Source organism: Myotis yumanensis, unplaced genomic scaffold (assembly GCF_028538775.1).
Source record: "Myotis yumanensis isolate MYYU_CA2020_CCGP unplaced genomic scaffold, mMyoYum1.0.hap1 SCAF_4, whole genome shotgun sequence".
Classification (NCBI taxonomy): Eukaryota; Metazoa; Chordata; class Mammalia; order Chiroptera; family Vespertilionidae; genus Myotis; species Myotis yumanensis.
In genome coordinates, this window is record NW_027223755.1 from 82,823,594 (window position 1) to 82,836,204 (window position 12,611).

A 12,611-nucleotide genomic window follows, 5' to 3' on the forward strand; every position below is an offset into this window, starting at 1 on the left:
TGCCTGCAGCCAACCTTCCAGGGACAGGAGCTGCCGGGCTGGGTCATTTCCCTGGTGTCTGCGGACAAGCGTCAGGCTCCAGCAGGCTGGGTGCCTTGAGCAGGCCACCACCTGGAGGCTGGTCTCCCCCTCCTGCAACCTGCCTTCACTCGTATTGAAGCCTTCTCTCCATTGCTTCCTGAGGGGGCACCAGGACAGGATCCTCGGCCTTTTTGCATTCTAGTCAGATTAAGTCCTCCAACCTGGAAAGTATTCACAATTTTGGGTCCTTAATTCCAATGATGAATAGAGACTAAGAACACAGGTATATATATATATGCTCTCAAATGACAACCCTCCAGGGGAAATATGCTATAAAAGAGGACATCTTGGCCCTAGCTGGTTTGGCTCAGTGGATAGAGCGTCGGCCTGCGAACTGAAGGGTCCCAGGTTCGATTCCGGTCCAGGTCACGTGCTGGGTTGTGGGCTTGATCCCCGGTGCGGGGCGTGCAGGAGGTAGCCGATCAATGATTCTCTCTCATTATTGATGTTTCTCTCTCTCTCTCCCTCTCCCTTCCTCTCTGAAATCAATAAAAATATGTTTAAGAAACAACAACAAAAAACACACACATTACTCTTTAAAAAAAATGAGGACATCTTGGGTCAACTGACAAAATTGGAGTATGAATGGTAAATTGGGTGAAAGTATTGCATCAATGTTCGGTTTACGGGAGTTGGTAACTAAATCCTGGTAATGTTAAGAGAATATCCCTACTCTTAGAAAATACTCCATAAAGTATGTAGGGGTAAATGATGTGTACAACTTGCCCTCAAATAGTTCATAAAGAAATTATGCATGTATGTCTACATACATGTTATATACTCATTCATTTATACACTTATAATGTACACACATGAAAGAGAGAGAGGGAGAGAAAGCAAACAAATAATAACACATGGGGTAAAATGTTGCAATATGAGAATCTGGCTAAAAGGCATATAAATGTTCTTCATACTATTTTCATTTCTGCAACTTTTCTATAAATTTGAATTATTTCAAAATTGTGGAGAGCGGCGACAGTGTTTGGACAGGTTCAAACCTCGGACTAATGAGAGGGCACAGTCCTCTCATGGCCACGTGCAAGTCCCAGCTTGGAGGACAGAGCCCTCCCAGCACAATTATAGCCAACAGCTATAGTTGTAAGCTTGAACCTATGGTCCGAACACGTGGCCCCACGTGCCTGAGTGATGTGGGCTTGATAGAGTTCAGGTGCAAGTAGTTGAGTAGGATCAAAACCCACGAGAACGTTGTAAACATCTTGACCACGCCCTTACTTTACCTCGTGGAATCTGGCTATGAAATAAAGACATGGCTTGTAGTCCGTGGTGCTGTCTCTCCATCAGAGAGGGCAGCATCCCATTCAGACCCAGCTTTATTCTCTTGTTTATCTTTTCTAAATCCTTCACCGCCCCGACTCAGGGTCACCCTTGGCCGTGCTGGCGCGGTACACAAAATAACGTTGAAAAAAGAGACAATCTCCAAACCTCAATTTTTTTTTTTTTTTGCCTTTTCAAGGCAAATGTTATTTGTTTTGGGGTTTTCCATTTTAAACCCTCACTTTCTGGGTTCATGTGGAGGCAGAGGCTGATAACACAGTCATACTACGTCTCCAACCAACTCTGCTTAAACTTGGAATCATGTTAGGTCACAAGGGACACCACTCAAAAGGGGTGTGTGTGTGTGTGTGTGTGTGTGATAAATGTGTGTGCATACATGCCCCTCAATGAACACACACATCTGTCTTTCTCCCTCTGGTCTCTGCTGACTGATTTAAACCTGGAGATGCCAGCCCCAGTGCCTACAGGGGCCAAGCAAGTACCATGTGAATGAGTGACAAGGGCTAGGCGTAAGAAAAGTCAACTAGAAATACAAGAAAACTTTCTCGATTTTTACTGGACTATAGTGAAGCAAAAAATGTTATAAAAACAGGTATGGTACTGCAAATCAAATTTGTGAGTCATAGTGAAAAAAACACACAGAAAAACAGAAACATTTAATAACTCATTTCCCCATCTCAAAATCCCTTGGGTCTAGAGCCGTGGTCGGCAAACTGTGGCTCTCGAGCCACATGCAGCTCTTTGGCCCCTTGAGTGTGGCTCTTCCACAAAATACCATAAAATACCACATGCAGGCGCGCATGTACAGTGCGGTTGAAACTTCGTGGCCCATGCGCAGAAGTCGGTATTTTGTGGAAGAGCCACACTCAAGGGGCCAAAGAGCCGCATGTGGCTCACGAGCTGCGGTTTGCAGAGCCGCAGTTTGCCGACCACTGGTCTAGAGGACTCTAGTCTGATAGCCCATGGGGCATTGCCGGGAGCATGCTCTTCATGTTGAGATGTGGAGGACGGAGTCCCACTGGGAGTCCTTCAACTCCGAGCAGTATTTCGTTTTGCTCAGTTTCATAATGGAAAACAGCTGCTCACAAATGTAAGTACTCCCGAACATGGAGAGAATCTTTGCACAGTGGCTCTTATATCTCGGGTAGCTACTCCAGAGGTGCTTGTAGAACTCGGGGATCCCCACCTTGTCGTACTTGGTTTTCAGCACCATGTTGCACTGCAGCTCAATCACCTCCATCTGCAGGGCTTCGTGGATGCTCTCGATCTTCACGGAGAAAGGGGAGCTGAACAGGGTCAGTTCGCTCTCGTAGAGTTTGAAGTCGGACAATCTTTTCTGGAATTCGGTCTTTAACTCCACAATTTTGGGAATGTAGTTCAGGCTGTCACTTTCATTTCTGGAAACTGATTTCAGGGTGGGAAAGTGGGCCAGATTACTTCTTGCCAAATGAGTTTCCCAAAGGCACAGTTTTGCCAGAAACGCCCGAATCAAGTCGTACATTTGCGTAACGATTTGTGAGTGGCCTTGGAGAGAGAGGCTCAAAGTGTTCAGATGCATTGTCATATCGACCAAGAAGGCCAAGTCTCTGACCCAGTCTTGAGAGCTCAGTTGAGGCAGGGGCTTTCCTCTGGATGACATGAAGGAATCAATTTCTTCCAACGATTCAAAAAACCTCTTCAGCACCAGCCCACGACTGAGCCACTTGATCTCCGTGTAGTAGAGGAGGCTGCCATACTGGCAGTCCAGTTCATAGAGCAAAGTTGTGAACTCGCTGTGGTTCAGGCCACGGGAGCATATCCAGTTCACGGAGTTCACTACCACATTCATGACGTGGTCCATCTTTAACCACTGAGCGCAGAGCAATTCCGGGTGAATAATGCAGCAAACGGACTTCAGGTCCGAGCCCTTGCAAACCGTGGCCACCTTGGACTTCAGCTTTGTCACAAGCCCATTGTTCGCATCAACCATGGCAGGGGTGCCCGTGGAGGCCACGCTCACTAATTTCGACCAGTCGATATTAAACTTCTTAAGACTTTTCTCAACACGCAAAAATACTTCATTTCCAGATTTTGTACCTGTCATGGGCACTGTATCCAAAAGTTCTTCCGACACATCAAAATTCTCGTCGACACCACGGATGAATATGGCCAACTGGGTGATGTTATTAATGTCTGTGATCTCATCGATCGCAATCGAGTAGGCCACAGATGATCTGATTTTTTCACGTAACTTCTCCCATAAGTTCCCAGTCACATCTTCTGCAGCCTGCATGGCAGCGTTGTCGTTTGGACTCGCATTTGCAAACAATTGTTTTTGCTCAGGACACACAGTCTCTGATGACCCTAAGAGATACTTTCTGAGGCCTTTTTTTAACTCATGAAGCTTCTCATCGCGCATCTTATCAGTGTACTGGTCATAGTGCTTACTGTGGTTGGTCTGATAATGGCGCCGGAGGTTGTATTCTTTTGACACGGACATGCTCTGTTTGCATATTAAACACGTAGGAATATTCTGCACTTCCACGAAGAAATACGCTCTCTCCCACTTTTCTTGAAATACACGGCCCTCAAGGTCTATCTTTCTTTTTCCCACTTTTGATAAAGACAGAGAATAAAGAAATAAAGAAATAGTTCACTTTTCTTTTAACTCTGCTATTAGAAAAGCAGCAGCAAAAGCATGATGATAAGCGGAACAGAGAAAGTGGGTAGGGGGTGTGGTTAACTGGAGAGTAACCCGCCCCTGCAGCCAGGATCGGTGGACACTCAGCCCCAGCAAAGGGCCGCCAGAGGGAAATGGGCCTCTGAGGCCAGACCTGCAGATTTCTAAAGAAAACCTGGAAATCGGTTTTCAGGAAAAAGTCCCAGGCTTTTTAATAGTGGCCAGATTACCATTTTAAAAAGGTACCAGTATATGAGCCAAACAAAAGACATCCTGGTGAAGTTCAGCAAGGAGCTCTGTTCGCCACATCTGGTCTAAAGAGGAATGATTTGAAAGTACATTTGCATTGAACATATTTTTTCTTTTGATTCTCAAGAGGACTTTATAGTCAGAGAAGGGAACAAGCACAGAAGGTGTATGAGTCACCTGCTGAGCGTCACAAAAGGCACAGGTGATGGCTAGAGGACCGCACAGAACTTAACTTGTTTTAAACTGAAAGAACCTGGCCATGATGCAGGTACGCTTTACTTCGAAAGAACACAGACATGAAAACTCACTTTTGGTAGGCATTCATAGCAAATTAAATGCTTGAACTTTACATCAAATTTATATATATATATATATATATATATATATAGAGAGAGAGAGAGAGAGAGAGAGAGAGAGTCAATTTAGTGGTTGGTAGGCCTGGGCCTGGGGGTGGGAATGGGAAATGACTGGAAATCGGTAGGAGGAATGTCTGTGGGGCAAAGGAAATGTTCTTCTATCAGACTGTGGTGACAGCTGCACAACTCCCTATACAGTATTTACTAAAAATCAATCACTGAATTGTGTATACTCTCCATGAGTGAATTTTCTGGCATGTGAATTGTGCCTCGATAAAGCTATTACAAATGTAAAAATCATTTAGCAACCAGGTGAGTTTAGGACTAATAATTGAGCATTTCAAAAGAATACTTTAAGTGAGGAGGTTCCCTAGGGATTCAAGCTCTTGAGAACATCTCTACACCTTCTGCCTCACTCACCCTATAGGATAGTAGCTTGTTTGTAAGAATCTAGGGGAGACATTAAAAATATTTAACCAGCAGAGTGTCTGGGGCATTTGCTCAGTCAGAACAGATGTCACTTGCAGCACTGGTAGGGGAGCTTGGAGGGTTCTGGGAGCACTGCTGTGCCAGGTGGTACAACTTTTAGTTCTGAACTGTGGGAGTTGGGGGGTAGGGGCCCCAGGGAGTGGGGCTGGGGTGGCCAGGAATCACTGTCTACCAACTGAGATGGACTAGTTCAGTACAGTGGTGCCTTGACTTACGAGTTTAATTCGTTCCGTGACGGAGCTTGTAACTCAAATTACTCGTATGTCAAATCAATTTTCACCATTACAATGAATTGAAATGCCATTAATCCGTTCTGGACACCCAAAAAACACTGCAATTGTTTTGTTAAATGTTTTTAAATAAGAAAAATGTATTTAAAAATAATGAATATTGTATAAAAACACAATACCGAACAATAGAATGTAGTGCAATAAACTTGTTTTATTAAGTTTAATGTACAGCATTTCCTTGGAGATCAAATGACTTAAAGATGCTGATGGAGTTGGAGGAGAAAGGCTGAACTGAATAACTGAATCTTATTTGCTGATTTTTGCTCTTTTCGCCACGCTTTCATCACTTTCATCTACAGGAGTTTTCGATAAAAACCTGTCCAATGAGATCTGTTTCATCCTCCCTTTCAGAATATTTCTGAAATGAGTTAGGCAAGTGTCATTAAATAGCTCCATCGCACGCCCAGTTGCAATTTTTTCTAGGTGTTTCTTTTGAATAAAGTCTGAAAGTTTCTCCCACACTCCCAACATTTCCTTTATCTCACTTACAGAGATAACCTCCTCCTCCTCCTCCGTGTCATCTATTTCCTGCAAAACCTCCGTGTGCTGCTGCGCCTGTAGCTCCTTTAGCTCCTGCGTTGTCAGTTCCTCGGAGCGCTCCTCGATGAGCTCGTTGATGTCACCTTCATCCATGTCCAGGCCCATGGACTTGCCGAGGGACACAATCTCCTCCACCACCGCCGCTTCGGGTTCGAGTCTTTCAAAATCCGTTTCAGACACTACCTCAGGCCACAGCTTCTTCCACGCAGAAGTCAAGGTCCTCTTTGTAACACCCTGCCAGGCCATATCGATAATTCTGAGGCAGATCATGATGTTATAGTGGTCCTTCCAGAACTCTCGAAGGGTGAGGTTTGTGCTCTCCATCACCTCAAAGCAGTGGCGGAACAGGTGCTTGGTGAAGAGCTTCTTGAAATTAGAAATCACCTGCTGTTCCATTGGCTGCAGGATAGGGGTGATGTTAGGTGGAAGGTAGAGAACCTTTATAAACTTGAACTCTTCGAGGATGTCATCTTCAAGGTTAGGTGGGTGAGCAGGTGCACTATCCAGGACAAGAAGAGCTTGCAGGGGTAGGTTATTTTCCTGGAGATATTTCTTAACGTCAGGACCAAAGACCAAATTCACCCACTCCACAAAGATCTGCCTGGTGACCCACGCCCTCGGGTTTGCCCTCCACATAACCTGCAGTTTTTCTTTCAGAATCTTATGTGAGTTGAAGGCTCTGGGGTTTTCCGAATGATAAACGAGCAGCGGCTTAATCTTGCAGTCGCCGCTGGCGTTGGCACACAGTGCGAGGGTTAGCCTATCCTTCATGGGTTTGTGGCCTGGCATCCTCTTCTCTTCTGCCGCTATGTAAGTTCTCCTTGGCATCTTCTTCCAGAAGAGTCCTGTCTCGTCACAGTTGAAGACTTGCTGGGGGATGTATCCTTCTGCTGCTATAATTTCAGCAAACGTTCTGAGGTGATCCTCACCTGCCTTTATATCCGCACTCGCTGCCTCACCATGTCTGACAACGGAGTGAATGCCGGTCCTCTTTTTAAAATTTTCGAACCAGCCCCGACTGGCTTTAAATGGCTCGCCCGATGCCTCGTCCATTGAAGTGCCTGGGGTCTGCTGCAGCAAATCAGCGTAAATAGCTCGTGCCTTCTCGCAGATTATAGCCTTCGTCACGGTATCTCCTGCGAGCTGCTTCTCCGTTAACCACACCATTAGCAGCTTCTCCATATTTTCATGGATAGATGTCCGCTGTTTAGAAATTATTTTAATGCCCTTGGCTGGAGCTGTAGCCTGTATCGATTCCTTCTGCTTCAGTATGGTGCAGATCGTAGAAGTGCTACGCTCGTACTGCTTCGCCAAGTCGATTACACGCACGCCTTGGTCATGTTTTGCGATAATTTCTTTCTTTAATTCAATGCACATCATCCGCTTCTTCTTCTCAGCACTGTCCTTCGTACTTACTTTCTTCAGATCCATGGTTGAAAAACCGAAGTTTTGCAAAATAACTGCAAGCACAAATGCGAGCACAACACTGATGCTTCAACTAAGAGCTAACTACCGCTTAAAGTGAACGAGTGAGACGTGATGCTGGGCTGATGTTGTGGCGTTCACTGTGACGTTCGCTGCGCCAACTAGCGGTGGGGTATCGGAAGCTGGCTGGTAACCTGAATTTTAGCTCGCAACTCAAAGCAAAAAATCGGCCGAGAGACGGCTCGTATCTCGAAAAACTCGTTAGTCGGGACACTCGTAAGTCAAGGCACCACTGTATTATGATATGAGCCCCAACCATAAAGGGCTCACGTATCACACACAGTCTGCTGTGCAGCAAGGTCCATCAAACTCATGTGTGAGAAAAAAAATGCCTAAGGCCCTGGCTGGTTTGGCTCAGTGGATAGAGTGTCGGCCTGCAGACTGAAGGGTCTCGGGTTCGATTCTGGTCAAGGGCACATACCTCAGTTGCAGGCTCCTCCTTGGCCCGGGCCCTGGTTAGGGCTCAGGCAGGAGGCAACCAATAAATATGTTTCTCTCACATCAATGTTTCTCTCTTTTTCCCTCTCTCTTCCACTCTCTCTAAAAATCTATGGAAAAATATCCTCTGGTGAGGATTTAAAAAAAAAAAAAAAGCCTGGCTAAGAAAATTCAAGGAACAGAATTAAGAGACTTTGCAACAAGCAGGAAAAAGAAAATGCGTATAAAGAGCAGCATGCTTTGCGCTAAGGTTCAAGAAGCAAGGACCCCGTGGTCAGTTCCCACCAAGACACTTTCCGCTTCACAGCGGCTGCTGGAATGATATCACCTCCCGAATACTCACCATTGTTAAACTCGAGGCCTGGAAGTGGTCTGAAGAGAAAGAGATATTGGTGAATGCAACATCATTCATTGTTCCTCTCCTGTCTGCTTAGTTCTATTTGACAAACTTTTGTGAGTGTCAGCTCTATGCTACTGCAGTGAGATATAAAACTGAGACAGCTGCCCATGATCACCAAGAAACAGGAACAGGGCCCTGGCCGAGTACCAAAGGGTTGTGGGTTCCATTCCCGGTCAAGGGCATGTACCGGGGTTGCAGATTTGATCCCCGGCCCCTGCTCAGGGTGCGTGCAGGAGGCAACCCAACAATGTGTCTCTCTTATATCAATGTTTCTCTCTCTGTCTCCTCCTTCCTTCCTCCCTTCCATTCTCTCTAAAAACCAATGGAAAACATATCCTTGGGTGGGGATTAGAAATAACAGTAACAAAAGAAACAGGGACAGGGACACACAGCTCACAGAAGCAGAATATGATAAAATGAGTTGAGAGGCAGCAGGGCACAGCCGTTGACTGCAGGGACCCATCGCCCACTCCTGGGGGTAAAAGTCCCGCGCTCACCTACTATCCCCCCCTCATCTACTGCAGGCAAGTTACTGTCTGCAGATGCGTTCTCGTGACCGAGAGGGGAACTCTCACTTACCTAATGACTGTGAATTTGATAAATTCTGCAGCCTCCAAGATCCTTCTCAGGGAGCTGACTTCCAGGTAACCAGGGGCTTTGAATACCACCCCTGGGGGCATGCCATCGATGACCACGCAGCCAGGGTTGAATGTGATTTTTCTGTAAGGAACTTTCACGGGGAAATCCACTCCAATGGCTTCCCCTGTGATGAGACAAACAGCAAAAAATTAATTGCATTCATCATTTACTTAACGCAAACTATGCTTTATCGTTAATGTTAAGATTTAAAAAGCATTCACATCAAGTGACAACAATGGTGATGAGCCATTATTATTTTAATTTCCAGGAGTACTATGATGTAAGAATAATCTTACTGATTCTGAAATTGCCAGTGGGTAGTATAGCAGACTCAGTTTCTCAATCCATCAAATAGGGATTATCACAGTATCTACTGAAAAAGGTTTTTGTGAAGATCAGATATTTAATCACGTGTTCAGCATTAAAAACAATGCTCAGCAATGGTAAGAACTCAGTAAATCAAAGATAGCTATTATTATTATTATTATTTTAATTAGTGTTCCTATGTAAAAGCTTTTCAGTAAAAATACACATTCATTTTGATTATAGCTCCTTCACAGAAAGATCAGTTTCTCAGATAAAGTATTCGATTAAAAAGAACTATTTCAAATATATAAATTTTGGATATGTAACGATATAAAAACTTACCAAATTTTCGACTAAAGAGGTCATTAACTTGTTCTCTTAGTTGTTTTATCTTTTCTATGCTTGATAACCTCTCATTCTCATTATCTAAAAGAATTAAACAAACAAGCAAACTAGGATTAATAATGTATTTGCCCCCAAGAAAGCTGTTAGAAGAAATGCTTGTTAGCATATGAAAAAGCACTTTAAGTGGTTTATCATTCAGTTTAGTTTTGGCAAAAATTAAGCATCTTGGAAATTTGTAAATGGAAGCCATTACATTACAAAGTTATATTTTCCAAACTATAACTCCATATAAACATACTACATACTACTCTCAGGAACATTTTCAATATTATGAAAGACAAGGATGTCCACTTTCACCACTACTCTTCAACATTATAACAGAAATCCTAGCCAAAGCAATGTGACATGTAAAAGGAATAAAATGTATTAAGATCAGTAGGGAATATTTTTCAATACTTAAAATTTTAATTCTATTTAATTTTGAATAAATAAAGCAACAACATGGTTCAAAATTCAAGAGATATAAAATAGTACATAGCGAATGTCTCTCTTCCATCATCTCAGTTTCCTTCTCTGGAGGAACTATGCAATTAGATTCTGTTGTAGCTTTCCAGATATCTTTTACATACACTTACTCAGAAAAGGAGATTACTTGATGGGCAGCAAGAGAAAATTTCACTTCTGTGGCCAAATCCAATTCAATCGTAGCTAGTGTTTGGAGTTATCTGCTTTGAGGTGTATTTTCCCATTAATGCCAGGGCATGGCTGGGAGAACAATATATTTGATTAACAATGTTTGATACAGGCAAGATATTCAGTGAGTGGGGATCTGCAGCATATTCTATATTCCTGAATTGTCATCCCATAATTAATAGGATGAACTAAGGAAACAACAACAACAAAAACACAACTCCAAGAGACTAATTCATGCCAGGAAATGTTTAAAATATAACAAAATAAAAAATCTATAATAAAAGCATAATATGCTAATTAGACCAGACATCCTTCTAGACGACCTTCTGGATGAATCCGGAGCTGCAAGGAAAGCCCGGGTCCCAGGTGCCAGAGGGAAGCCGGTGCCAGCAGCCAGGGGAAGGAAGGCCTATTCCTGCACAAATTTCGTGCATGGAGCCTCTAGTATAATATAAATTATGATGAAGCCAGATAAACTTCCATACCTGGAATTGTCACCTGAACGATGTTAAGATCTTCAACACCTGCTGCAGAACTTGTAGCACTGGATGGATTTGTGTTTCCTTAAAACAGAATTGAAATTTAGAACTTACAGAAAATTAGGCCAATTCTCCTCTAAAAATGTGCCATTACTCAGAAGTCCAGAATGAATTTTTTAAAACCTTGAGAACATTTAGCTGCAGGAAAACAAGATGGCTTGGCATCAGATGATATTTGAGTCTCTGCAGTTTAATGGTCAAAAGGGGATTTTGCAGATTTTAAAAGAAGGGTGTTTAAAGGTATATTACCTTTGTTGTTATTCTCAGTTTAAAAGGGGGAAAAGAAATAAGACATATAAGTGTGTCCAGGAGGACATTTAAGTAGTAGACAGACATCCTATGAAAAATGATTTAACAGAGTCACAGAAACGCTCAACAAGGGCTGACAGTAAAAGCAGAGTTGATGTTATCATGTTTGTGGTCAAATGATAAATACAACATTCACTTAAATTCTAGGTGAGAAATATAAATGAGCCTGTCTAGTCCTATCCCAGGAACTCAAAGCTCAGTTCATGTGTTGTGTGAATGATCACTCGGGAGTTTGAGATTATGCGTCTGAAGAGCAAGACTTCAGACAGACACAAGGAGCCACAGAGGCAACAAAGTACAGGTGAATCAGCACCAATCCACCCTTACAAATGGAGTGCTGTGCAGGGGCTAACGCCATGGACCAGGAGACACTTTGGCAGGGCCTCTGGTGCCTGCCGAGTCTGTCCTTTGGGTGTCATTTGTTGAGGTGTTTGGGTGATGCTCTGGTGTGGTGTGAAGCTGGCCACCAGGTGCTGGTTCTGGGGCCTCTTAGGAGGGATTTTGGGTGCAGGCCAGGTTCAGTCACTGCCGAAGTCCTGCCCGGGGACCCTTGGTATGAGCTTCAGTGATCTGCAGATGGCTGTCACTTGTGCTGTGCGCGGAGCTGCCCGGGAGAGGCTGGCTGCAGCTAGTCCAGGCTTACGGCTGCTTAGCGAGCGGTACAGTGCATGGTGAGGCCAGATGCTGCTTGTATGGGGTTTGTGAACCTTTTAGAGACTTTAGTAAAGCCCGCAGTATGAGCCAAGATGGGCCGTTTGTATGGAAAAGCCAGTGAAAGCAGCTTGGGTGGGCCTGCAAGTTGGGTAGGGTGGGGTCTCAGGGAATCAACAGGGCAGGGTGAAGGGTGTTAGTCAAGTTGATGGGGACTCAGATATGGCACTTGTCTGAGCCTGCAGGCTTGGTAGGAGGGAGGGCTCAACAAAGGAGCAATGGTGTCTCCCGGCACTTGTGTCTGGGAGAAGTGTCCCTCTAGCCCTTGCCCTGAAACCAGACAATTCAGTTTCTTTCCGTATGTCCCTGGCACCTTTTGAGCTGCTGCCCCAGCACAGGAGCTTAGAGTAAGTGAGTCCCAGTAAGTCCGTGCGTAGGCCCTTTAGGAGGAGCCCCTGGGACTCCAGCAGCCTCCGTCTCACTCAGCCACGATCTCCACTGGCCAGAAGCTACGGGGACTTCTCTTCCCAACACTGGAACCCTGGCTGGGACCCCTGGCTCCTCATGGGGGACCTCTGAAGCCAAGAAATCCCTCCAGATTTTAAACTGTCACACATAGGTGTGGGATCAGCCATCTGCATGTCCGCCCCTCCTACCAGTCTCAATGTGGCTTCTTCTACATATCCTTAGTTACAGGACTCCTGTTCAGCTAGACTTCAGGGGGTTCGCAATGATGGCTGTTCTGTAGTTTAGTTGTAATTTTGATGTGGTCCTGGGAGGAGGCGAGCACAGCATTTTCTTACTCCACTATTTTGACTATTTTAATTTTTCTAAACAAAATTGAGA

General features: G+C 44.5%; 1 protein-coding gene across 4 annotated transcripts in view; it reads right to left on the reverse strand.

The window, feature by feature from the left end:
* Positions 1 to 1,535: 1,535 nt before the first annotated feature.
* LOC139008982 (general transcription factor II-I repeat domain-containing protein 2B) overlaps positions 1,536 to 12,611 on the reverse strand; it is a 47,842-nt gene continuing 36,766 nt past the window's right edge. For 3 of the 4 annotated variants that reach the window (XM_070412827.1, XM_070412824.1, XM_070412826.1), the window contains 5 exons: positions 10,752 to 10,829; positions 9,571 to 9,654; positions 8,863 to 9,046; positions 8,227 to 8,255; positions 5,552 to 7,420 (listed from right to left, as the gene is read on the reverse strand). In XM_070412827.1, the coding sequence (XP_070268928.1) occupies positions 5,667 to 7,420; positions 8,227 to 8,255; positions 8,863 to 9,046; positions 9,571 to 9,654; positions 10,752 to 10,829 (2,129 nt within the window). In that variant the 3' untranslated portion in view covers positions 5,552 to 5,666. Of the gene's footprint in view, positions 3,970 to 5,551; positions 7,421 to 8,226; positions 8,256 to 8,862; positions 9,047 to 9,570; positions 9,655 to 10,751; positions 10,830 to 12,611 lie in introns of those variants that run through there. The other variant, XM_070412828.1, reaches the window with a different exon arrangement.